The sequence below is a fragment of the Garra rufa genome, chromosome 1 (genome assembly GCF_049309525.1).
Source record: "Garra rufa chromosome 1, GarRuf1.0, whole genome shotgun sequence".
NCBI classification, from domain to species: Eukaryota; Metazoa; Chordata; class Actinopteri; order Cypriniformes; family Cyprinidae; genus Garra; species Garra rufa.
In genome coordinates, this window is record NC_133361.1 from 36,526,947 (window position 1) to 36,554,674 (window position 27,728).

At 40.6% G+C, this 27,728-nt stretch overlaps 1 protein-coding gene across 2 annotated transcripts in view; it reads right to left on the reverse strand.

Moving 5' to 3' along the window:
* prkcbb (protein kinase C, beta b) overlaps positions 1-27,728 on the reverse strand; it is a 202,621-nt gene that overhangs the window by 130,513 nt on the left and 44,380 nt on the right. For both annotated transcript variants that reach the window (XM_073839551.1, XM_073839542.1), the window contains exon 3: positions 8,171-8,253. In XM_073839551.1, coding sequence (XP_073695652.1) covers positions 8,171-8,253 — 83 coding nt within the window. The remainder of the gene's footprint in view (positions 1-8,170; positions 8,254-27,728) is intronic.

A 27,728-nucleotide genomic window follows, 5' to 3' on the forward strand; every position in this document is an offset into this window, starting at 1 on the left:
ATGTTTCTTAAATGGCAAATTAGCATAATAAAATGATTACAAAGTCAAAAGTTTACATACACCTTGCAGAATCTACAAAATATTAATTATTTTACCAAAATAAAAGGGATCATAAAAAATGCATGTTATTTTTAATTTAGCACTGACCTGAATAAGATATTTTACATAAAAAGATGTTTACGTATAGTCAACAAGAGCAAATAATAAAGAGCCCGTTCAAAAGTTTACATCCACTTGATCCTTAATACTGTGTTGTTTAGTGATAGCTGTTCATGAGCCCCTTGTTTGTCCTGAACAGTTAAATTACCCACTGTTCTTCAGAAAAAATTCTTCAGGTCCCACAAATTCTTTGGTTTTTCAGCATTATTTATTTTTGCCGGTATTTTGTGGCAAGTTTCAGCCTACTGCGTGCGATTGAACGCGGATCTCTTCCAGTTGCGCCATCCGAGCCGTTGTCGAAAGTAAAAGCGAAAGTCTCGTGTTGTTTCCACCAGCGCGACATAATTGATGGATGTCTAAAATATAAAAAATAAGGAGTAGCCTAAAACAGGCCCGATGCGGGCCCTGGCATCTGGCGCGGATTAACGCACAGGCTTACATAGGCTGCAGCCTAGGGGCCTCACGTGTTCAGGGGGCCTCGGATTGGCCAGACAATTGTTTTTTTTTTTTTTTTATACTTAAGTGCGAACCAGGCACGGCACGGTGCAGGCAGGGACACCAGTTTGGATGGGCCAGACCAATTGTGAACGTTAAATTAAAAACGTTATCTAATCACTGTTTAACCTAATAAAAATTACTGACTAATATACTGTTAAATTATCTGTGACTATACATAATATACATTTTAATAGCTTGCTCTTTAAATATTTTGTTGCATTGTAAAAAAGTTTCGGTGCATAGGACGGACTTATTCGCGATCGCTCTCCGTGGTTCTGACCAAAGAAGAGTGCTTTGGAATAGAGGTCGACCGATGTATCGGTTTTGCCGATTAATCGGCACCGATAGTTGATTGGCCGACCTATCGGTTATCGGCAAAAATCCTTGCCGATAGTTTTTCCGGGTTGCGTTCTTTGCTGAAGCGGCTCAGCTCCGCTCCACTCCGCTGTCATAGAGTATGAGAGGTTAAGCCCCAGACCAATGTTTAATCTCAGGATTGTTACCATATATTTGTATTGATTTATATCCAGCTGGTCATATTCTTAGCCAGCAAAGTTGCAGATTTAAAGACGTGACGTGAGAAAGCAAACTGTGTTCATTCAGCCGACAGAATCCTGCCGAGTCACAGCGCGCCATAGTTTTACATTACAGATCTGTCCCAAATCATTGTTAATGTTGATAAAGACTTGACTCTGGGCTGGAAGATTGAGTATTGTGCATTTAAGAATTTTTTTTTTTTATTTCTGTAGCTCTAATAATGTCTGTATGCTTCATATAGAGCTATAATTTATGTTTTAGCCTTTTCGTCAGGCAGCTGAAGCATGGTAGTTACGCACTTTATTTTACAATGCCATTTTCCTGTTCTTATTTTATTTTAATAACTGATCAACAAAAATATCTATTAAAAATTAAGATAAAAATTATACAAAACGAAATTCGTTTAAGAAGGGATTTTCCACAAATAAAAACATACGAAGTGGTCAAAAATTGTGTCTGACCCTCTCAAATTCTCCCGGCGTATTGCCGTCCAATTCATACCACGTCCTTTATGACATTTACAAATTACACAAACTTCTTTCGTAATTAACATATTAAACTGAAAAAAAAAACAAATAATATTTAAACAAATGTAAAACAGAAAAGAAATTGTTTCTGAAATGGCTGCAATTAACGATATAGATCGCACTTTCTCTTTCCGTTCGATCTGTTCTTTAATCTAACCTTTGCCGCTTTTTTTTTTATCATTCTTGAAGTAAACATTTGCCCGTTTGGTGATTAAATAAACTGTTTTAGATTTCTGCTACACAACGTGTCCTGTGTGTGTTTGATACCTGCAAGTTATCCGTTAACCCAGCGCTGCACGTTTGTCCGGCCGGTTTCATTAAGGGTGGGTAAAAAAAAAAGGATTCTCCGATGCATCGCAATCCTCTCTTCAATGAGCGTGTGTTTTTCCCGCATATGGCACATGTGCGCGCTAGAGACGCGGCGGGCTTCATTGCACAGGATTTGCACTGTGAGCTACATGTGCATTGTTTGACATTGTTCAACCGCAGTTTTTTACTTTACATTTGCCTTCATTTCTGCCGTTTGTAATGCAGTACTATTAGATGCACAAAACTCGCGCACTGACAGACTTTCACTTATGCTTTGGGTTTGTTCGTCCTAAAAAGCTCGATTGTGGATGCGGTTAAATGCACTTGCATTTTCGAATACTTTTATACGAAACTGATGTACAGTACACACAGTCAGTTATGTTTTCAGAGCAGGACAAAAAATCTGATATATCGAAATAGATCTGTGCATTCGTTTTAATGCAGCCTGTTAAAGAAGCTACTGTCTACGATCTCATCAGCAATAATCAAATGATAAAGAAAAAGAACACTTATTTTAAATAAGTAATTGTTTAAAAAAAGTAGCCTGCTTATATAATGGAAAAATCAATTTGATGTAAAATGTAAATGAAAATGTAGCCATACAGTAATATTGAAAACTGAGAATGTGATGCATGGTTATATTTAGTTGATATTGAAAATCGTAATTAAATTGAATCTTAATTTTAAGATGGCAGTAGGCCTACTGACATACAGAGATTCCAAATATCCACAAAAGGCATAAAACCTGCAATTTTACATATTGTTAAAATGTTTATTTTGTTAACATTAATGAACTATGAAATAACTTTAATGATCAATATATAATAATTATTAATATTTTTATTCATTTACAAAGCATGGTTTAGTATTTTTTTTTAAATAGTACAGCACTATTTTAGTTGCCGTTCAGTATCCATTTTCAAAAACTATCGGTTAATTAATCGGTATCGGCCAGTGTGGTCCAACCTAGCTATCGGTATCGGTAAAAACCAATATCGGTCGACCTCTACTTTGGAATCTCCATTAGGTATCATAAGCATCATTCCTGGGCTGCGGGGGTTACCAAAAAATCTGGGTCGTGAAAAATCATCACGACAGGCTACTAGTATAAATAACAAATAAAATATGTCTAAAGCATGTTGATATACAAAAGCAATATAAAGGTAATATAGGCCTAGACCAAATTAGCGGAGAAAAGGTGATCTCCTGTGCGGCCCTCTCTCCAGTCTCCCTTCCCCACCAGTGATGCGCGGGTTGATCCAAAATGAGCGGGAGGCTGCGGTTACCCATGGTTACAAGTCATCCAAAAATATTTCTAATGTTATTCGGGTCGCGGTCGGTCGGGTCGTTTGAAATAAAGATGCCAATTAAACCTTTGTAATTCATATTGTACTAGACACAATTTTCTTTGAAATACACAGACCTATTTACCTTTTGAATGTTAAGCGTTATTAACTGTTGAATAATGCTGAGGCGGAACAAAATGCCCGATTCCCAACACGCTTAACTGAGCAATGCCATTGTACCATTTTATAGGCTACTTTTAAACGTATATAGCTCAGTAATGTTAGTTTTATGTATTTTCTGAGAGGGGGTGGGATTTTTGTTGGGAAAGACGGGTTAGAGACGCACACTTCGATTAGACTGGATAAACACATGCAGCACCTTAATTCTTAAGAAAATGGTTTTCCTAATAAATATTTTGATTATATCCAATGCTTCTCTTTCTTTTTGGAATTATTAGACACATTTCACTATGTCTTTTCAAATGCCTAGGTCTGTTTAATTTCCTTAATTATACAATTTCTAGCACTATTTTTAAACGTTTATTCAAGCAATAATATATAAATGATCTCAAATATATGCTTGTTTAAAACCAGGGATTGAAAACGAATTCAAAGGGTATTTTTCTTTACATTTCCAGAGAGCTAAACGAACGAAATTAAACATTACTTAATAAATTTAAAGCACTATAAATTTGTTTAATACAACTATTAATATATATAAAATAATATTATTTGAAAACTTCGTTTTGAAGTGCATTCGTTATGTTTGTATAAGAAAATTCGTTAACCTAGCCTATTAAGTTGATTTAATATTCTTTATAATTTTTAGAAAAAGTTAAAAGTTAAGAAAAAAGGAATTAGCTTGTAGTGTATATATATATATATATTTAGGGCTATAGGCTAATCTTTTTCTCAACTTTTATTACACTGTAGATCGAAATAAAATAATTCTTGATCATATTTAACATCGGAGAATCACTGACATAATTTAGAGTACTTCGAAAACGAAACTATTTAAATCTGTATAAAGGAAAGACAAAATAAACCACAACAAGAAAAAAATCTGTATTTTTCTTGTAATCAAGAACATTTCTTTTGACAAAATTACCTAATTAATGCCGAATCATGTTTGACAGGGAACGCATCTCCACCGCATAGCCGCATATAATCGCTGTGTCAGTCGCAAATATTAAACATGCCGGTCTAGCGCTGAGAGGCAGAGGCGCTGGCACCCTCCTAGCAATGGCGCTGGTTGCGCTAGCATCCTGGGGTGGCAGAGACAAATATATGTGCTTGGTGATGTGGGTCTCGGCTCTCTTCATCTCCTGGTTGCAGCGATGACTCCGAGACTGTACGTGCGCGTTTAAGGTACCTAAACAACGACTGTTGCAACAGGGCCGAGGGCTGGGTTGGAAAATATGTGACTTCATTATGTTTTTTAATTTAATCAATGTTGATTATGAAAGTGAGCATGCAGTGAGCATGCAGCATGAGAAAGATATGATACATCATGAGATGTGCAATATGTCTGGAGACATGGGTAAAACATTTTGACCACTTCATTAAGTTTTGTTTTGTAGTCTCTTTTTTAAAAGATTTTCGTTTTGTATAAACTGTATCTTAATTTTGATGTTTTATCAACCAATTGCCTGTGTTTAATAAATAACAAGCAAATATATAGCAGACAATGTAATAAGGCGCCGACACGATCAGTTGCATTGCATGTGAACTGGAGGGCGCCGAAACTCAGCTTGTGCATCACAGATTTGAGAAATATAGACTATCTATTATAGAAAGTTTGAAATGTCTACTTTTAAACGAAAATATTCAAAACTAAAATAAATAGGCTAGCCTTCTCTCTGAATATGTAATCATATGAAATGTGCATTTCTCTCTGGCGTTCATGGCGAGACCACATCGTCAACTTCATCTTTGCTGCGACACAGAAAACGCCAGTTTATTAATAAATAATTAAATGTCTCCTTGCGGTCTGCGCTTGAGTGCGGCTATATTACGTAAACGCTCATCTATCGGGTATATAGCCTAAGTAATGAAATTAATATAAAGGGGCGATTTGTCCACGAATGGCTTAAATGAACAACTAGTTGACTTTAGTCGGAGGCAGCCCTTATTCCACATATTTGCAGGCCATTCTGGGTTGAGCCAGCGACCTTGAGTGGAATGAGCAAGCGGAATTCTTTAGGTCCCACAAATTCTTTGGTTTTTCAGCATTTTTGTTCATTTAAACCCTTTCCAGCAATGACTGTATGATTTTGAAAACCATCTTTACACACTGAGGACAACTGAGAGACTCATATGCAACTATTACAGAAGGTTTAAACACTCACTGATGCTTCAGAAGGAAACACAATGCATTAAGAGCCGGGGGTGAAAGTCCCTCAAAATCTAATACTAGCCTAAATAAAAAAAGAACCTCTAGCCCACTGAAGACAAGTAAACAATCAGTGATTAAATAAGACAAAAAAAAAAAAAAACTACAAATAAAGTTTAAAAAAAAAAAAAATTTTTTACAAACATTGTATAAAGTAATCAAATCCATGAAAACACTGCATATTCCTCACTGTGTAAATTAAATATTTATTTCTTCTCATTAAAAGTTTCAAAAGTGATTAAGAGCGGTGAGAGATTTTCTCTTTTGTTGTTTGATTAACATCAATGACAGATAGCAGGAATATTAGACTGCTGTCACTTTAAGAGCTGCCATTATATTGTACATTGTTACAATACATACAATGTTACAAATGAGTTTTGTCTCTCAGTTGTTTTCTTCCACTTAAGATCTAAATTACTGTGTTTATGAGGATACTTGCAAAGACAGGCATTCTAACACATACAAGTGTGTGTACTTAATCATTCAGTGCGTATAAAGTGGCAAAAATAACTCAATACTCCCGCGCTCTATGAGTATTGATGAGTAGCTCTACCATCTTTACTAGGGCTGGGTATTGTGACCAATTTGGCAATTCGATTCGATTCTTATTTTTATGGTTTCGATTCGATTCGATTTTGATTTCGATTTGATTCGATTTGATATCGATTAGCTATCAATATTTCATTTAAAATGTTAGTTTTGCAGACATGGGATCCATATTTTGATATAAATGCTGGTAACTGAAACTCTCCTACTTAAGTTTATTACTGAAATACACATCTACATTAATAATAGGGTGCACACAGTTGTTTACTTTAAACAACTTTTATTTTAAATGAACACTAACAAGAAGTCATAAATATGTGCATCCATTGTACACCATGTAAACAAACTGCAAAATGCACATTACTGTAAAAAAATAAAAAGACTAAAATGTGCAACAGTGAAATCTATTAAGAACTTCAAACATGTTTAAGAAATAAAACATTTTTCTAAATTCAAAACGTTCAAAACAGGCCCATCATAAAGCCCTTGTCTGCGTATACAAAACATTCTAACTGTCCATAAAACTAACAGTTCTTAACTACAGCCTAATCATTTTTGATCACCAGATTTTTCAGCAAAAAAAGCAGCTGATCAACATGTTCTGATCTGATCTAAGGCAGCTCCTTTGCGCTGTGATTAGATCACCAGCGGTTGAGAAAACTCTCTCAGCAGGAACACTAGTGACACCTTCAGGACGAGAGGTGAATATTCATATCCTCTTAGGTGGAGCACGTGCATTAAGAATCGATTCGGGGATTTCCCGAATCGATATCGTTGCGTTAAACTAAAGATCGATTAAAATCGGAGAATCGATATTTTTTACCCAGCCCTAATCTTTACATGCGCACGCCTCTCAGGCAGTGCTCAGACAGCGGGCATATAGCAAAATGAGTTCTCTTTCACTGCTGATTGCACTTTAACAGCTTTAAATCGCTTGTTTTTAAACCGCAATGCTTGAAAAAGAAATCAAACCATAATTTTCATGACCACGTGGCACAGCAACTTCATGTGAATGTATAACCACGATAGAGACAATAGTCTACCAGTATATCGCCCACCCCTAGACTAGTATGCATGGATTTTATTTATACTACACATGTGTACACTTACAAAATGTAGTTATAACTGGTCAAGAAGTTCTCATTAAAGCATCAAGAAATGTGTTAATACTTTGCATAAATGTAATATTGTTATGATTCATCTTGGACTGGATTAGTCTGATTCATGGCTTTTACTGCTTTTTTAATGTCTATGGTGACAAATTGATTTCTGGATGATTCAGTAAAATGATTGCTTAGATTTTTGTTCACAATTCATAATTTTTTTTTTATGTAACTCCTGGTGAAAAACACTAGTTTAGACAGAGAATCAAGAAGTGGCTGAGAGTGAATCAGAAATGTATTTTTCATAATTACACGGATTCAAAGAGCAAAGCCATTTCCCGTAACTGCGCATCGCCATTCATTCTCCCTCCTGTTCCTGTGTGTAGTAATTGTAATGATGTGATTGAGCTGGCATTCTACGTTCACTCTCATCCACGATAACAAAAAAGAGCTCTGGTCCCCCGTGTGGACGCACTTCCTGTAGCTGTCACTATAGACCGGGTAATTTGTTGATTTAAATGGTTGTATAACTCAGGGGCCCCGAGACAAAATGAGCGGAGAAGAAGACTCCAGGAGGGAATCTTAAAACGGAGAGGGTTATCGTCACCACAGCTGTCTCACACACTTCCTCTGTGACAGTACATCTGATTAGATTTGCCAGAGGACGACAACTTTTGCCCACCTCTTTTCTCTGTTCTCTCACGTGGGATTGAGAGAAAGACAGACGCAGATTGAAGAGGAGAGACAAAGAGAAGGGGAGGCAGAAAGCAGAAAAGTGGAGGAAGGAAGGAAATGAGAGATTTTTGTACTCACATCTGATGCAGGACCCTTATCTGCTCCGGGGCAGGAGAAGGTGACGAATTCATGGCAACGCTTGTGCACCACAAAGCAGCAGACTGAAAGAAGGAAGGACAGATGAGATAAACGGTGAGAATCAGACCTCATGGCAGTGACAGACATTCATCTGCTGTGACAAAGATCCTGTTTGATTTCACATCATGCTCTTTGACCCAACCTAAAACCCCCCTCACATTCATTGCATCACAATACAACACTGCATAAGCGCTGAACTACAACAGTTTAACAAAAAGTGGTACTTGCGCACTATGAGTGCTTGTTTGTTGCTGTTATTATTACATAATTCTTGGCTTTTGAATTGATTCCCAATTTGTAAGCGTTCCAGAGTTGAAACAAAAGAGCTGTGTGTGTGTGTTATGGGCATTTAAATGCTTGGTGTAGCGCACATGTACCACACATCACCACAGTTTCTATTTTTGTTGCAGCGCACAACGACTACAGCACTTTTTTCTGGAATAAAATACATGGCAATTAATTCACACATTAAATTTGCCAACAAAATCACTGTATTCATTATTTAAATTGTCAATTTTGACAATGAGTTGTTGGAAAATCCCTTGGTTCCCTTTCCATAAACTGCAATATTTCACTGGTTATATAACAATCTTGGAAATGTTACTTATTTTCATTATTTTAAGATGTCAAAATCCATTAACACACAATTTCATATTTTTTCAATCACAAAGATGTGGCAATAAACTAAATTACAAATTTTGCTTATTTAGCTACTGTAGCTTTACAAGCAGTATTAGATGACAAACAATTTTTGGTAATTCATAGCTTCTGAAACAAACATTCATAAACACTCACAGCTATGTTGGTTCACCAGTTAGACCAGCGCAAAACCAGTAAAAACCAGCATAAAATTCATGTCGTCTTTTAAGTCTTTTTCAACAAAATAAGGATGTCATTCCATTTTTGTTTCAAGAGGAAAGAAAATCTAGCTTTGTTTACCCTTATTGCAAAGTTTTGTTTGTATTTTATTTATAATTATTATTTAGAAATATACTTTTGTATTAAATATACACTACTGCTCAAAAGTTTGGGATCAGTAAGATTTTTTATGTTTTAAATACGTTTCTAATGCTCAACAAGGCTGTTTATTTGATCAAAAATACAAAAAAAAATTATATTGTGAAATATTATTTCAATTTAAAATAACTGTTTTCTATGTGAACATATTTTAAAATGTAATTTATTCTGAATTCTTAGCATCATTACCCCAGTCTTCAGTGTCACATGATCTTTTAGAAATCGATGTAATATGCTGATTTATCATCAATGTTGAAAACAGTTGTGCTGCTTAATATTTAGTAGGAACCTGTGATTTTTTTCTAGGATTCTTTAAAAAATAGAAAGTTAAAAAGAACAGCAATTATTTAAAACGAAAATCTTTTGTAACAATATAAACTATCCTCTAAAAGTTTAGGGTCAGTAAATTAATTATTAAAGAAATGAATACTTTTATTCACCAAGGATGTGTTAAACTGATCAAAAGTGATAGCCAAAAATTATATTGTTGCAAAAGATTTATATTTTGAATAAATGGTGTTCTTTTTAACCTTTTATTCATCAAGAATCCTGAAAATAGAAGCACAGGTGGGCAGCCGTGGCCTAATGGTTAGAGAGTTGGACTTGTAATGCAAAGGTTGCAGGTTCGATTCTCAGGTCCGGCAGGGTTTGTAGGTGGGGGGAGTGAATGTACAGCACTCTCTCCACCCTCAATACCACGGCTGAGGTGAGTCCCTTGAGCAAGGCACCGATCCCCCAACTGCTCCCCGGGCGCCGCAGCAATGGCTGCCCACTGCTCCGGGTGTGTGTGTGTGTGTGTGTGTTCACTACTGTGTGTGTGCGCACTTGGATGGGTTAAATGCAGAGCACAAATTCCTAGTATGGGTCACCATACTTGGCCTCCCCTCACCTCCTTTAAATAAATAAATAAATAATAATAATAATAAAATAATAGCAGCACAATATATAATAAGCAGCATAATTGTTTCCAACATTGATAATAACAGTAATTAATCAGCATATTAAAATGAGTTTTGAAGAATCATGTGACACTGAAAACGGACAAAAACTAATTGTAATTTACAAAATTATAATATAACATATACAGTCTTTTAATTAATATAAATTAATGAAATATATGTGTATTTCTATAGATTATAAAAATTGTACTTTTAAACAAATATTATACAATATATACTTTCTTTTAACGAATACATAACTTTACATTTTAATAGTAATATAATTTATACAAATACACATATACACATATTATATTAGTATTAAGTAGCATGGGTATATTTGTAACAATAACCAAAAATAAATTGTATGGGTCAAAATTTCCTACCATTATTATATCAAAACTTAATTTTTGATTAGTAATATGCATTGCTAAGAACTTTATTTGGATAACTTTAAAGGCAATTTTCTCAATATTTTGATGTTTTGCACCCTCAAATTACAAAATGTTCAAATAGTTGTATCTTGGCAAAAAATTTTCCTAACAAACCATACATCAATGGAAAGCTTATTTATTCAGCTTCCAGATGGTGTATGAATCTCAATTTAAAGAAACTGACCCTTATGACTGGTTTTGTGGTCCAGGGTCACATATATATTATATATACATAAAATATTGTACGTGTATTTATATGAATTATGAACATTTTATTTTAATTAAAAAAATGATAATACAATATATACTGTCTTTAATTAACACATACATATACATGCACACAAATTATATATATGATAAAAACAGTCACTGAATTAAACATTTGATGTAGTTTATATATGGATTTAATTCAGTTAGTCTATTTTAAAAAAACAATATAATATTTATTGTGCATGTGACAACAATGTAGTATCACTACTGTGCTTATCACTGCATGTGGTGTTTCACTGACTATTAAAAGGAAGTATACAGTACTCTATATACTACACTGTAAGCAGCATGTTAGTATACAACAACCTGTGACAGCTATAGGAGCTCAAACTACCATGCAAATTATGCGCTGTGCTGGACTACATACAATGCCCCTCTGTTCACATCACTAATGCCCCTGGCACCTCCGTGGTGTGACATATCCAGGTCATCGTAGGGGCATCTACCTTCCTGCTGCAGGTTAACGCTCCTATTCACTGAAGGTCACAGTGGGTAGTTGATCTATAGAGTGAATATTTCTGATCCCATAAGATTGGAGCAGATTAAAGGTGTCTTCTCATGGGAAATGATGTAACAAGTCTCTCACGTTTACTGTAATCTCTTTCAGAATCTGCACTTTAAGTCTGGCAGCTCCGGCCAAAACACAACAGCCAAACTTCAGACAGGCTGAACAGCCACTGTCACCCACACACTCCAAATACTCCAGTGAGAAAAGTGAGAGATGCAGAAAGAAAAACAGATTTGGAACACAGCTGAAGCGTATGATTCAGTAAAGTTTGCTCTTTTCATCTTTGTGATCTTAAACCAGTTTATTAAAAAATAATAATAAAAATAGGCCAAGTACAATGTGAGCTAAACATTCAAGCAGCACAGTAACAACAATGCTCCAATTCTTTTGAGCTCTTACATCTTTTTGGATTGAGAACTGGGAAACAGAATACCATTTATTGATTAATCACAATATTCTTGCAGTTTTAAAAATGAGTGCAGTGTTACACAACCTTCCACAGTGCCTTGACTGGCTCTTTTTCAGATCTGTGGACTAGATCACTATAAAAACAATAATTTTAAGGTCCATTAAAAGGCCTTTTTCTTGTTCAAATTTTTTATTTAATAAACAAAGAAAGACATGTAATATGAAACCAGCAGAATCTGTAATATAGTACCAAATATTTTTTTAAATAAATAAAGGTGGTAAATATGGCAATAACGGTGCTTGTACAGCTGAGGATATTACCAAATTCTCTCCCAAAAAATAAAAAAGGGGGTGATCGGTTGGAGGACAAAGGTTTTAGGGAATTGAAGTTTTAAATGGTTGCCAGAGCAGCCATTCTGAGAAGATCTTCCGTCCAAACGCTTTAATAGTAAATACATTTCTGAATGTGATCTTTAAACTTCTCTTGTTTAGAGGTCCATGGAATCACTTCAAAACAGAGTGCTGAATCCTGTGTATCCGAGCCAAAAGGAGACAAAAACACATGATAGATTTTCATCTCGCCTTTTGGCAAACAATTCCTTTTTTGCCTCTCTTTTTAGTGCTCAGTATTAAATTTTGATGTGCAGACGATGATCAGCACTTGAGAACGGTCTACAACACCTTTTTACATCCTGCAGTGCAAAAGTAGGCTATGCATTATAATGCACACAAATAATTTCTAAAATTTACTTTCTTAATAACACAAATAAGACCCTCGACCACAAAACCAGTCTTAAGTAGCGCGGGTATATTTGTAGCAATAGTCAAAATATGGGCAAAATGATAAATTTTGCTTTTATGCCAAAAATCATTAGTATATTAAGTAAAGGTGATGTTCCATGAAGATATTTTGTAAATTTCCCACCGTAAATATATATCAGAACCTAATTTTTGATAAGTAATATGCATTGCTAAGAACTTCACTTGGGCAAATTTAAAGGTGGTTTTCAAGATTTTCAAATAGTTGTATCTCGGCCAAATATTGTCCTACTGTCCTAACAAACCATAAATCAATGGAAAGATTATTTATTCACCTTTCAGATTTCAAATATTGTACCCTTATGACTGGTTTTGTGGTCCAGGGTCACAAATAGCTTTTTTGGTCACTTTTAGCAATGCAATTACAATGAATGGGAACACCCGAAGCTTAAGTACACACACACACACACACACACACACACACACACACACACACACACACACACACACACACACGCACACAAACACACACACACGCATACTGCTTTTTGCATGGATATTCCATATACATATACATTGTTTTTATACTGTACAAACTATATTTTCTATCCCCTTACCCTACACCTAAACCTACCCCTCAAACTAAACTTTCTCCTATTTTAGATTTCCAAAACACGTAATTATATATGCTGTTATAAGCTTGTTTCCTCATGGGGACCAAAGGTGACTAGTATTACTACACTTGTGGAGACATTTGGACCTCATAATGTAGGGTACAATACCAGGTACAAATTTTCTTTAAAAGCAAGATTTCTTTATAAATCACATATTTTTACATCTCTCATAAACACATAAAGGAAGGATTTTCAGTTCAGTTCAGAATATTTAAAAGTGCTGTGAGCAGTTTGCTGCTAATTTAAAGTTTTACACTTTAGGAAATAAGCAGATGAGGAATCATTTGAACGGTGTAAACTCACATGACTACTCATAGTTTTCTATCAAAACTGTTTTAATTATGTATGGTGCGAGTCACCCTCACACTCATTGGTTGCCACCTGTGTGGATACACTAGTAGAGTAGAAGTGTTGTTTGGTCATGCAAAGACTGAAAATTAGACAGTGGAATACACTTGTTATTGCAGTTATTACCGGATAATCAGCCAAATTCAGCCGAAGAGACAGTAAAGTTCTAAAGCCAGGAAACAGAAAGGTATGGTACACAGTTTAGAAAGATCTCATCATAGAAAAAAATCCTGGGTAGTGCACTTTTTTTTCTGCTATTTTTTTTTAGCATTGGATCTGCATTTTCCACAAGTTGGCATGATTCCTTAAGTTCTTCATTAAATGTCTATAACATTTTTTTTAACACTTTGGTTAAAATTCATGAATGGTCATGTAAAACAACACTCTTTTTACCTTATCAAAAACAGTTCTGTTCACAGTGACCAGTTTCGGTGCAATGCTCTTTAAATGATAATGAATAACTGCTCACTCCAACCCTTTCTTCTCTGTTTTTTGTGTTATCTTTGGCGCCTTATCATCAAAAACAAAACTAATCCACTGCGTCCTCAGTGGCTCTGATATCGGGAGAAAATTAAGATTCTTATGTTCACTTTTGCATCCGGCTACAAAACACCTGCATTGCTTACATCGCATTGTTTTCGCTACAGCTGCTCGAGCACGGAGAAAATGGCAGACAGGAAATATGCTAAAAATGGACAGTCTGTCAGGGGTCGTGAGCAGGGCCTGAGCTGTATGACATCATATTGCTCAGGAAATCAAAACAGCTTGATAAATGAAACTGTTTAGGTTTTTATGGGGATTTAAAAAAGTAGTAGTAAATGGATTTTTATCATTCACTGTAAAAAACAATTTGTTGCATCAACTTAAAAAAATTTGTTACCCAGCTGCCTTTTAAGTTCAGTCAACTCGAAAACGTTTAGTCAACTTAAAATGATTAAGTTTTACTAAGTGACAACAAGATATTTGAGTTGATTCAACTTAATTTTAAGGCAGCTGGGTAACAAACACGGTTTTTAAGTTTAACTAACTAAATGTTTGGTTTAGTCAACTCAAATATCGGTAATTATTCACAAAAGTATTTAGAGCTAATTGTTCTCTTTCTCTTCTCGTCACTAAAAATAATAACATGCGTATGTCATGATTACTGGTGGGTTTTCAATTCAACATTTAAAAATGCTGCAAATATCAATATCACTACAATTTTTTAAGAAAAGCCACAAAAAAGTCCATCAAATTCCTGGTGGGACTGGGCAGTGCAGCATCTAAAGTCGTTGTGCTATCAGTACAGAAATTATAGCAATGCTACCGCTAGCTAAAAAAAAAACTACTGAATATACCTTTAATAGAATATTGCGCACAAGACATTGCCTTTATGCCACTTTTGTAACTATTTATTATATTTGCAGCATGGAGGAGAGTGACCAGCACAATCTTTAACATTTCCTATGGGTTTTGAAAAGACATTAGGTTAAAGAGATAGTTCAAGCAAAAATAAAAATTCTGTAACTAATTACTCACACTTATGTTGTTCCAAACCCGTAAGACATTCGTTCATCTTCAGAAGACAAAACAGATATTTTTGATGAAATCCAATAGCTTTCTGACCCTAAATAGACGGTAAGAACTCTATTCAACAATTTCTTCTCTTCCGTGTCAGTCTTCGAAGCAGGTTCATGAGAGAACACCAACACATGAGTAGGGTTGGGTATCATTTGAATTTTATCGATTCCGATTCCGATTCCACTTATCGATTCCGATTCTTTTCACTTCCCAGTTTCGATTCCAGTTTAGTAAAAAAACAACAAAAGTCAAACATTAATATATCAAATATGTTTATTTTCAGTGCTTGCTTGCAACATATTATTTTATTACAGGGTTTCTCAACCTTTTTTATACCAGGGGCCCACTCCTTCTTGGATCAATTTTGCAAGGCCCCCTATGTCTGACATTTCCTCTAAAGGTGTTTATTTTTGAACCTGTTTATTAACCAAAACATTTGTTTTACCTTTTTATTTTTCTCCTGCATGTTATAAAAGATATTCAAACAAACTTTAAATCAAAGCTATACTTTTGAATTTAAAAACTTTTTAACATGTATATAAATATACAGTCTTACATCTCCTAAATTATTTAATTCAGACATTCTTCACAACTTCAGAGTACTCTTTCTTAAGTGACTGAATATCTACTGTTTGCATTTATTATAAAATAAACATATAAATGAAAAATACAGCAAATACATTCTAAATCTGTTTATGCTGGTGCTCATATGTGCATAAACACCACTGACCCGCACAAGATCCACCTCTATGACACTCAAAGGACATTCATTTTGAAAACTATGCAAATATTTTGAAATTTCATGCAAAAATACTATGGATCAGAGCCCCGAAATAATGAATATTTTGTGAATCAACAGCGGACTTATGCGTGCCTAATGTACAAGACCGATTTACAAGAATGAATACATTAGGCACGTGTGAGTTTGTTACTATTACTCTGTTCATCGTTGCCTTTACATTAGCGTGAGGGTTTGTTTCATGCAGCCAAGAGATGAAGTAGTTTTTTATGTGGGCATTTGCGGGATGAAATAACATATATCCCTTTTGGAGTGGGCGGGCGCAGGACTAAAACATCCGTCCCTTGCAGATCTCTAAGATGAAGTTTGCGTGCAGCGGTAGCTTTGTCTTCGGTTTTTACAAAGCGTAGCCACACTTTTGAGCACTTCGCGCGATCCATCTGATGTTTACATTACCACACAAGGTCCTGGCAGATTGCACGCGCGGAAGGTCCTGGCAGATCACTAGATGAAAAATTGCACCCAGGAATCGAAATTTTAATTTTACAACAAGTATCCAATTCTTTATCTTAAGTATCCGATTCCAAAATCAAAATCGATTTTCGATTCCCAACCCTACACGACAGAATTTTCTTTTTGGGTGAACTATCCCTTTAAGTAGATGATGACAGAATTAAAATTGTATCTAGACTGAAAGTTTAAATAAATAAATTATACGAACTGAAATAACACATTTGTATTCTGCAGTTTTGTAAATTTCCACAGCACTGGGCAACAATCCACATGCCACAGTCTCAGATCAATCGTCATTCATACAAAAAAACATCACAAAAAAGGAAAAAGCCTGTTTATAAATAACAGCAGTTCCTAATATGTAAGTATTTATATAATACATCTCTCATCTACCAAAAGGTGTAAGCGTTCAGACAAAGGAAATTCCTCCTCTGCTCTTGATGACAGGGCAAAGATCAACCCAGAGGTGAAGCGCAGACTGCCATCTCCAAGCGGCTCAGTTAAACAGCCTCTCACAGGGCCTATTGAGCACACGCTTACATAATGGCCAGCCTGATGGAGAAGGATCAAGCCCAGTAGGAGTTTCCCTGACTCGTTCTCTCTCCAGCACTCTTAAAAGGTCAGAACGAGAGAAAGGCTCATGTAGCAACCCACGTCCCTTCACAGCGAGACTGATCTGGCCCTTCATAATTAAACAGCCCATTAAATATCCATGCCACGCTACCGGCTCAGCGCCTCGCAAACCTAACCATGTCGAACACCCCGTTAAGACACCAAACTTCATCCCAGCAGATGCTGCTCAGAGCCGTTCGGAGACAAATTCAATTAGCTCGGAAAAGCACGAGCATTAGTTCTCTCCTGCTAATCAGTCCGTCGCTCACAGACAAACAGCAACAGTGCACACCCACGTACTCGCACACTTACAGCGCAAACGCGCACACATACACGAGCACGCCCACACAAACACACATGCACTCGACATCCAAGCATATCTGCCTTCTGGACAACTGCGAACCTTTAAAAAGAGCCTCCAGTTATAGCAAGCCGCGTCTGGCCAGAGAAGCTGCGAAAGAACCTTTCACGATTTTAATTCACGGGCGCGAGAGACGCACGAGCGATCCCGGAGATGACTGGGAACGTTCATCTTGATATTGAATTCAGCCCAGCTGTCAGGGAGATGCAGATTAGGAGGAAAGGAAGGGAGTTTGTGCGCTTGTTTACTAGAAATGGAACAGCATGCAAAAGATATTCCTCATGGTGCAACATCATTAAGGCTTCATGAACACAACAAGGTGTTAGAGCTGCTAAATTGAATTGAGCTGAAGGAAGGGAAGGATGAACACTTAAAAACAGCTTGTTTTCTCCCCACACAACCCTAAAGGAGGTGAATTAAACAGAGTTCAACTAAGTTTACATGGGAAGCCTTGCTCTGCCAAAACAGCCAATCAGAATGCCAAGAGAAGAATGAATTCTGCACAAAGGAGGAAAAACAATCCTTACTGTTTGGAGGTTGATGAAAATATGAAACATGCTAGTACCGCTAAATACCTAATGTGGATTTTCGACAAAGTCTGTTATATTTCAAGTCATCTACATGCTGCTGGAGTACTCCTAAATGATGAAAACCAACATTCATTGTGCATTTCTGAATAAAGTGGGATGCACCGTTTCAGTTACGTGATCTTTTCTAGAGCATTAAAAAACATACCATAATATGATCACTGCTTTTGATTCACACCAAGTTTCAAGAAAACTTTATGCAAATCTGCAGTCAGCATGGATATTGCCAAATTTGACATTCTCGGACATTTAATCCACAATCCGTCTCCAACTGAGGGTTTCTGAAGGCTTTTGAAGATCAGTACAGAGAACATGCATGCAATTCTCAATAAATCTAACACGGGTTAAAGGGACAGTACTAGGGCTGTAACGATACGCGATATGAAACCGAAATCGCGACACTCAGATCCACGATCCTGTGTGATAATGGAGAATCGCGACACACCCTGTGACTACCTTTCCAATCATGTGACACCTGCCTGCAAAAGTTGAGCTAGTAGTTGAAGAAGAACGTGAGGAAACATGGCAACCAACCCAGAGAATGCGGACCCTCCCTCCTCATTTAGGTCAGCAGTATGGCAACATTTCGGAGCTGTATGATCCATAAAATACGGAGAAAGGCTATTAATAAAAAATAAAAAAAAATCCAGAAAATGCGTGTAGTATAGCCTGCGCAGTAAAAATACAATTATGTGTAAAATGTCATAGTAAACTGTGTCTGACATGAAAACCACGCTAGTCATTGTCCCATAAAATGACAAATAGCAAATAACACATATAGTATTTTCATTACGTTTCATTTATTTTGTTTTTGTAAAGTAAAATGAGACCTTGTTGTTTGCAATACGTTTACCCCGAGACCACGTCACGAACACCAGCTCGACCGCAAAACACTTTCACTATGAGAGAAAGCGGCAGCCGCGCAGAGATTCCACCGCTTGACGCGTCCCATGTGAAATGGCTTTTAAACGGTCTTCAGACAGAGCGCGAACACAAGCACGGGACCGTTTGAGAGCAGCATCAGCGTGTACCGGATTGAGTCCAAAGAGCAAATACCCGTGCATGTCACCTGCACTGCACCTGACAGATAAATATTATTCCACCGTTACGTCAGTTATAGCGGTTCACCCGTCAGCTAGGACTCTGTTTCGCACACACATAGAATCTTGCATCGCTAGCAGGTTTAAAGAATTTGACATCTTGACAATTTTATCACTATCATGTTAAATTTAAAAAAAAAAAATCTGTGACAGACAGACCTTATCAGTTGTTAATTTTAATACAGAAGGTTTTTATTAAACCTTAAAATGTGAGCTTGTATGTAAAACTAAGAAAGCTATTGAAATTTGTTTATTTTCTTTAAATAAATCTGTTGTTTGATTTTCAGTTTCATATTTTAATTTTTGTTCAAAATATCGTGATATGTATCTTATGTTCCACAAAAGCATACAAGAAGATATTTTGAAAAACAATTTTGGTGATCTTTGACTTTCTTTGTATGTGCAAAAACACAGACATGTTTTTATGTTTCGTAAAAGAAAATCAGAGTTCCCCTTCAGTCGAATCACTTCGACGTTACATTGGGAATCGCCTGAGAGACCAATCATCTCTGAGCCTTATTCAAAAGGCCAATGAAAATTGGCGAGTGGGATTTGCATGCCAAGCCACTCCCCCGTACATACGGGTATATAAGAGAGCGGCATGCAGCCAGTCATTCAGATTTTCAGATTTTTCGGCCGCCGTGGCGAGACGCGAGGGGGACTTACGAGTCACTGTGCAGAACATGCCGCCGGCTTCCAAAGCCCCACGACTTTCTCCACGCCAGCGTGATCCCGTCGAGTTGCCGGAGCAGTACGCTTCCCCGCACGCCGGGCTGAGCGTCTCCTTTGGCACTCCTCAGGAGGAAGAGATGTCTGTTGCAGTATCAGAGGGAGAGTCAGGGAGTGAGGCGGACATCCCGTGGTCGCTATCCCGTCGGAGGTGGACGCCAAACTCTCAGCTATGCTCCTCCAAGCCGCCAGGGGGATCGGCCTTGAGGTCCCTTCTGAGCCTCCGGCCGATCCCTCCAGGCTGGATGACTGGTTTCTGGGGAGGGCACCAGCGGCACCGCCACGCCCTCCCCCGGTGCCATTCTTCCCGGAGGTGCACGAGGAGCTGACTAAAACATGGTGGGCGCCTTTTTCATCTCGCCCGCGCTCCAGCTCCTCTCCTCTGGTACGAGTCCATCCCTCGGGTCGAGCGCGCTGTTGCGGTGCATCTATGCCCGCGCGGCGCTGCCACCTGGCGGGATCGGCCGCACCTACCCTCCAGGGCGTGTGAGCATTCGTCCGCCCTTGCGGGCCGCGTTATCACGCGCTGGACAAGCTGCCTCAGCCTTGCACGCCATGACGACCCTTTAGGTCTACCAAGCAAAAAGCCAGGCGCTGAAACAACTGCACGAGGGTGGTCCTGACCAGGAGGTGATGCAGGAACTCCGTGCCGCCACCGACTTCGCCCTACGGGCCACGAAGGTCACGGCACGGTCTCTTGGTCAGGTGATGTCCACAGCCGTGGTCCAGGAGGGACACCTATGGCTGACTCTGGCTCAGATGGCAGACGTCGACAAAGCACGCTTTCTCGACGCTCCTATCTCTCAGAGCGGCCTATTCGGCGACATTGTCGAGGACTTTGCCCAGCAGTTCTCGGCAGTACAGAAGCAGACGGAGGCCATCAAACACATCCTATCCAGCCGCCGGTGGCTCAGCCTCCACCTGCCCGTCGCCGAGGGCGCCCCCTTGCGGCTTCAACATCTACAGCTCTGACCCCCGCGGAAGCCCACGACGCCAGACTGGCAGAGAGGGCCCGCAAGTGCAGAGCTAGCCGCGGGAAAGCGGCGCCGCCCGCGACTCAGGGACCGGCCCAAAACACCCGCAAGAAAGCTGCGAAACGTCTCTGACACGGGCAACCCTGAGGTGATAGAGACTGCTCTTTAGGGAATGATGACATCTACGTTCCCGCCCCCGGTGGAGGGCCGGGAGCCACTGTGTACTTCAATGCTGCTGTCGACCCACGAGTCGATGGTATCCACAATTTTACTAAAAGAGCTAGTTTTCTCATCTCTGGGGCCTCGGCCTCGAGTTCCCTTCCTGAGCAGCACTTACACTCCTCGGAACCGGACTCGGAGCCCTCTGTCGCCAGCGCGGGAACCAGGGAAGAAGGTAAGCACTGCTTAGTGCAGTTAGACTCTTCTCCAGGATGTACATCCTTCTGGGTTCAGTCTCCTTCCCTGTCTCCCCTTAGGCTGCCCCACCACGGTCACGACGGTCAACGTTCCCTTGATGCCACTACGATGGTTGATACGGACGGTACGGCCCGGCTTTGCGATTCAGCACCTGGCGTCCGCCCAGGCTCAGAGGTACCCTTTACATTTTTGTTCATTTAGGCATGCGTGCCTCTGTCCTGCCTGCGGAGGTCACGTTCCTACTGGTGAAGGACGCGATCCAGCCAGTCCCTCCAGCCGGGATGAAGTCAGGGTCTTACAGTCCCTACTTCAACGTGCCCAGAAAGAGTGGTGGGTTAACACCCACCCTGGATGGAGCTCTGTTCCGGCCCCTTCTCAGGCTGCCGGCCCAGACGCTCACGACGAAGTGCATACGAGTATGCTTCCGTCTCCAGGCGTGGGTTGCAGCCATCTGCCTGAAGGGCACCCACTGCCGCGTCTCTATCTTTCCCCGGCACAGACCCCTTCTGCGTTCTGTCCCCGGAGGTCGAGCGCTTCAGTGCGAGGTGCTTCCATTTGGCCAGTCCCCTCCTCCCCGAGTTTATTCAGGCACAACTCAGCGGTCCCTCTCAAAATTCAGAGGCTCCTGAGGCACATGACAGCTTTAGCCACGTTGAGCTTGTTTCATGTGAGGCCGCTTCAGCACGATCGAGTCCCATGATGGGCATGGCGTCTCGGCTCACTCCGGACTGGCGTTTTCCCGCAGTATTGCCGACTAGTCAGCCCGTGGCTTACCACGGGTTGAGACGCCGTGTACAACGGGCACTTACAGCTCGTCTACCATCTGCTCCCACGGAGTCAAGAGTGGCAGTTATTGCTACGGGCCATTCAGAAGCCAGGGAAACTCAACCGTGCAGCCTGTTGGCTCCCATGGCAGTCCACCCAACCTGCGGAATGGCGACTCCACCCCGTGACGTTTCAGCTAGTTCGGAGCTATATCGGCAAGGCCCAGCCACATCCGCTCGCCCTTCCCGATTCCTCCCTTTGCCAGTTGCCTCTTCTCAGAGTAGCACTGACACACAGCTGACCTCCGGGGCTCAAGTACGCCTTTCCCCCAGCGAGCCTCCTTGCACAGACACTGTGCAAGCCCAGGGAGGATGAGGAGTAGGTCTTGTTGGTTGCGCCACGGGAGTGGCCCACCCGGACTTAGGTCTCAGTAACCGTTCCCTCGCAGCAGCCCCTCCCTGCATGGGCACGGGTTCAAGTTTCAAGTTTCAAGTTTACTTTATTTATATAGCACATTTCCAACAGCCACAAGACTGACCAAAGTGCTTTACACTTAGAAACATCCACAATAAAAATTAAAAGGAAACAAGACACATAATTAAGAAAAGGAGTAAACAAAAAAAGACCTAATAGGCCATTGAAAACAAATGAGTTTTTAAAAGTGATTTAAAAATAGTCAGATTAGGAGCCGTTCTGATCTCAACTGGCAAGTCATTCCAAAGACGAGGCCCAATTACTGAAAAGGCCCGGTCACCTCTGCGCTTTAGTCTAGAGTGTGGAATTAAAAGGAGATTCTGGCCGCAGGATCTCAGACTTCTCAAAGGGGAATACTGATGGAGCAGTTTGGATAGGTAAGTGGGTGCTTGGTGATGCAACGATTTAAAAACAAATAATAAAATTTTGAAGTGCATTCTGAATTGGACAGGCAGCCAGTGAAGGTCCTTCAAAAGCGGAGTGACATGATCCCATTTTTTCTTTTTTAAAAGAAACTTAGCAGCTGCGTTCTGGACCAATTGAAGACGGGCAATTTGCGATTTAGAGATGCCACAATAAAAAGAGTTACAATAGTCCAGACGCGACGTAATAAAAGCGTGAATAGCCATCTCCAGTGTCTTATCGGTGAGAAAATGTTTAATTTTTGAAAGTGTGCGAAGCTGATAAAAACTGGATCCAATCACGGTGGAAATTTGTTTGTCAAATTTTAGAGAGTCATCCAGCAAGACACCCAAATTCCGTACCTGTGAGGACCTAAAAGCAGATAAAGGACCTAGGTCAAAATCAGAGGCCTTCATATTATCTGATGGGCCGAAAACTATCACCTCAGTTTTTTCTTCGTTTAGAGACAAGAAATTATGAAATAACCAAGATTTAACTTCATCTAGGCAAGACAACAGAGCATTCAAGGCCAAAGGATCATTTTTCTTAAAGGGTAAATAGATTTGAGTGTCGTCAGCATAAAAGTGAAATGACATCCCGTGTTTCCTAAAAATGGAGCCTAGAGGTAGCATGTACAGTGAAAATAAAGTGGGAGCTAAGACCGAACCTTGAGGAAGACCACAGGGGAATGAGGACGTGGAAGAGAAGAATTCTCCTAGCCTCACCACATATTTCCTATCCGACAGAAATGACTGAAACCACTTTAAAACTGTGCCAGAGAGACCAATCAAAGATTCAAGCCTGTTAATTAATATGGAGTGGTTGATAGTGTCAAAAGCAGCTGATAAATCTAAGAGAACAAGGACCACGGAGTCCCCTGTATCAGTGGCTAAAAATATGTCATTTAACACTCTTAAAAGGGCTGATTCGGTACTGTGACCAGCCTTAAAACCAGATTGAAAGAGCTCAAACAAGCTGTTTAAAGCAAGAAAAGACTGAAGTTGGAAAAACACAATCTTTTCCAAGACCTTAGAAACAAATGGTAGAACAGAGATAGGACGATAATTTTTTAAAACAGACAGGTCGAGTGAAGGCTTCTTGAGGTGAGGTGTGACAGTAGCCACTTTCAAATAAGTGGGAACCACACCTGTTGAGAGACACTTATTAAAAAAGGACACTAGGCCCGGTCCGACTGAATCAACAATTTGTTTTAAAAATCTAGGATGTATAACATCATATGGAGAGGAGGATGGTTTCAGTTTAGCAACAGTGTCTTTGAGTGACTGAAGAGAAACTGGTTCAAAGACATTCCAAGATGCAGACAACAACGGGGGAACAGACAGCTCGGTAGAGGAACTTTGAACTACCAGTCCGGGTTTACTTACTTTATCCTTAAAAAACCTCGAGAAGCTTTCACATAGAGCGACAGAGGCAACTAACACAGTATTTACAGGGGGGTTAACAACAGAATTTATGACGGAAAACAAGATCTTAGGTCTAGAATGATTGTCTAAAATTAAATTGGAGAAATAGGTCGCCTTGGCCGATTTGGCTGCTCTCTGATAAGCCAATAAACTGTCTTTGAACAGCTGTAATGAAATGTGTAGATTGTCTTTTTTCCACTTTCGCTCAGCCTTTCTACATGTTTGCCTTAGTAGCTGAGTCTCAGCAATATGCCACAGTTCAGATTTAGGTTTGGGCTTAAAAGGTTTAAGAGGGGCAGTTTCATTCATTACATCAAGCCAAGCACTGTTTAACAGACTGAGATGTTCGTCCGCATCCAAGTCTGAAAACGGAGAATCCAAAAGTAGATGAGAGCAGGACTTTGTGAAACACTGTCTAAAAGTGACATTAAACTGAGGGGAATAAACCCGAGACAGAGATGTCACTTTAGAGGAAGCGTGAGAAAGACTAGGAAGGACCATGGAAAATAAAATGGGCTTATGATCAGAGAGCATATAATCAGAGACAGTAACATCAGTAATATCAACTCCATAAGAGAGGATAAGATCCAAGGTATGTCCGTGAATATGAGTAGGACCTTTAACCCACTGTGTCAGGTTAAAAGCCTCGATTAAATTAAGAAATTCCCTCGAGAGAGGGTTTGACTGACAGCAGACATGAACGTTAAAATCGCCCATCAATAGAAAGCGATCAAATTTTGTGACAATATTACCAATGAAGTCAGTGAATTGCTGAAGAAAGTCCTTAGCTGAATGTGGAGGACGGTAGATCAGCCCTAGGCAAATAGGACCGTTCCAGTCAAGATGGATAAGTTGAAATTCGAAGCTGGTGTAAATATCCAGAGAGATGGAGCGACACTTCGCGCGGTGAGAGTTTTTCATAACCGTCACTAACCCACCACCACGTCCGTTTTGTCGGGGGGAGTTAAAGAATGTACAGTCAACCGGCACCAATTCGGAAAAAGGGATAAGATCGCCATCCTTAATCCATGATTCAGTAATAAACATGAAATCCAGATTTTGTGAGGAAAAAAAGTCATTCAACAGAAATGTCTTATTTACTACTGAGCGAGCGTTGATTAAGACCATATTAGGTGGAGGAACGGCGCCGGGAGAGAGTGGCGCTCTACCCAGCGGACGTAACATACCATGAGCCGCTCCAGTTCTCCGGAGATAGCGGCCGATCCGAGGGAGTCCAAGCCGGGGGGCAGAGGGTAGAAGCAGGGGAAGGACAGGTCGAAGCCACCGGTGCGCTTGATCCACGAGACGCCAAACCACAGAGCTGCCATTATGCAGCTCAGGGTACGGGCTTGGGGTACAGCCCGCTAACAGACGGGCTTTCAGCTTGATCGCAAGTCCTCCCCGACACCCGCGTTTCCTCCGGCGCTTCCTCCGTAATTTGTTTAAAGGCCAGCGGCGAATATCATCCGGAATGTCTATTTTGAGACTCTCATGTTGTTTGTTGAGAACACACTCCACATCCGACTTGTGAAAGTTAAAAAGAGTTGAACGAATATCCAAAAGGGACTGACGATCATAGACTACAAGGGCTCCACAATTTGAGAACCACGCAAGCAGCCAGACCGTCAGGCAGGAGAGCAGTAGACGGCATGCCGACACGGGCGCCATCAGACAGCAGCCCTAACATGAACTAAGACTTCAGTGGGAGCCAACAGGTTGGCACCCTCAGACCTCTCCGGCCTTCCCCAGGCCATGATAGAAACTATCACTCAGTCCCGAGCTCCTTCTACCAGGCAGGCTTACGCACTGAGATGGGGTCTGTTTGCTGACTGGGGTTCCTCTCGAGGAGAGGACCCACAGGGATGCACGATTGCAGTAGTGCTTTCCTTCCTGCAAGAGAAGTTGGAACGCAGGCTGTCCCCTTCGACTCTCAAAGTGTACGTTGCTGCCATCACAGCGTATCACAATGCAGTGGATGGAACATCCCTTGGTAAGCACCAACTCATCGTGAGGTTCCTGCGAGGTGCGATAGGATTAATCCTCCCAGTCCGCACCTCATACCCTCTTGGGATCTCTCCATTGCCCTCCAGGGCTTGCGGGACGCCCCATTCGAGCCACTGGCGTCAGTCGAGCTAAAATTTCTGTCGCTTAAGACAGTGCTCCTGACTGCCCTGGCTTCCATCAAGAGGGTAGGGGATCTACAAGCCTTCTCTGTCAGCGAAGCGTGCCTAGAATTCGGGCCTGACAATTCTCACGTTATCCTGAGACCAAGGCCCGGCTATGTGCCGCCCAAGGTTCCCACCATGCCTTTCCGTGATCAGGTGGTGAACCTGCAAGCTCTGCCCCTGGAGGAGGCAGACCCAGCTTCTGCGATGCTGTGTCCAGTCCGTGCTTTACGAATATATGTAGCTCTTTATTTGCTTCGGAGGTCAGCAGAAAGGAAATGCTGTCTCCAAACAGAGGTTGGCTCATTGGGTGGTAGATGCCTTATCCCTGTCATACTTATACCAGGGACTGCCATGCCCCTTAGGTGTTCGTGCCCACTCCACACGGAGTGTTGCCTCATCCTATGCGTTGGCTCATGGCGCCTCACTAGCAGATATCTGTAGAGCTGCAGGCTGGGCAACACCGAATACCTTCGCTAGGTTTTATAACCTTTGCGTAGAGGCCGTTTCCTCCCGTGTCCTAACATAAGGACTTCAGGTGAGCGGGAGGCCGGCTGGTGTCGGCTTGCTGCGCCATTCCCACGAGGATCCGTGCGCTATTTTCCCAGGATGTAGCCCCCTTGGTGAACCCTGGGTCCTCCATGCCCCGCAGTCAGGGCTAGATGCGGAGTAGTTCCTGACTGTGCTCCTGCCAGGGTCTCCTTCGCCCCGCAGGTTGTGGCAATATTTCTCAGTATTTTTCCAGTGGTCAGCCAGAAGGCCGCTGTTTTCCTCGTATATCCCTAAAGACTTATGGATATATTGAATTTACTTTCATTCCACATGTAAAGATCTCATGTGCTCCGCCCCCCCAACCTCTGCTTCAGTAAAGCTGGCATCCCTGTGGGGCCCCCTTTTATTGGCCCTCAGGGCGTTGGGAAGGTTACGTTACAATGACCGCCTGCGGACACGTCTGGGAAGACCTGCCGGCACGTGGCGTTGTGCGTAACGCGGCGTCAGGGGCGTGGCCTTTTCCATGGGTCTAAGTTCCCAATGTAACTTCGAAGTGATTCGACTGAAGGGGAACGTCTAGGTTACGAAGGTAACCCTCGTTCCCTGAAGGAGGGAACGGAGACGTTACATTCCCCTGCCACGACCCTGGCGTCGCGCTGACGCCGGCTCAATCCGGCTCTTCAGCGAAAACCTGAATGACTGGCTGCATGCCGCCCTCTTATATACCCGTATGTACGGGGGAGTGGCTTGGCATGCAAATGCCACTCGCCAATTTTCATTGGCCTTTTGAATAAGGCTCAGAGATGATTGGTCTCTCAGGCGATTCCC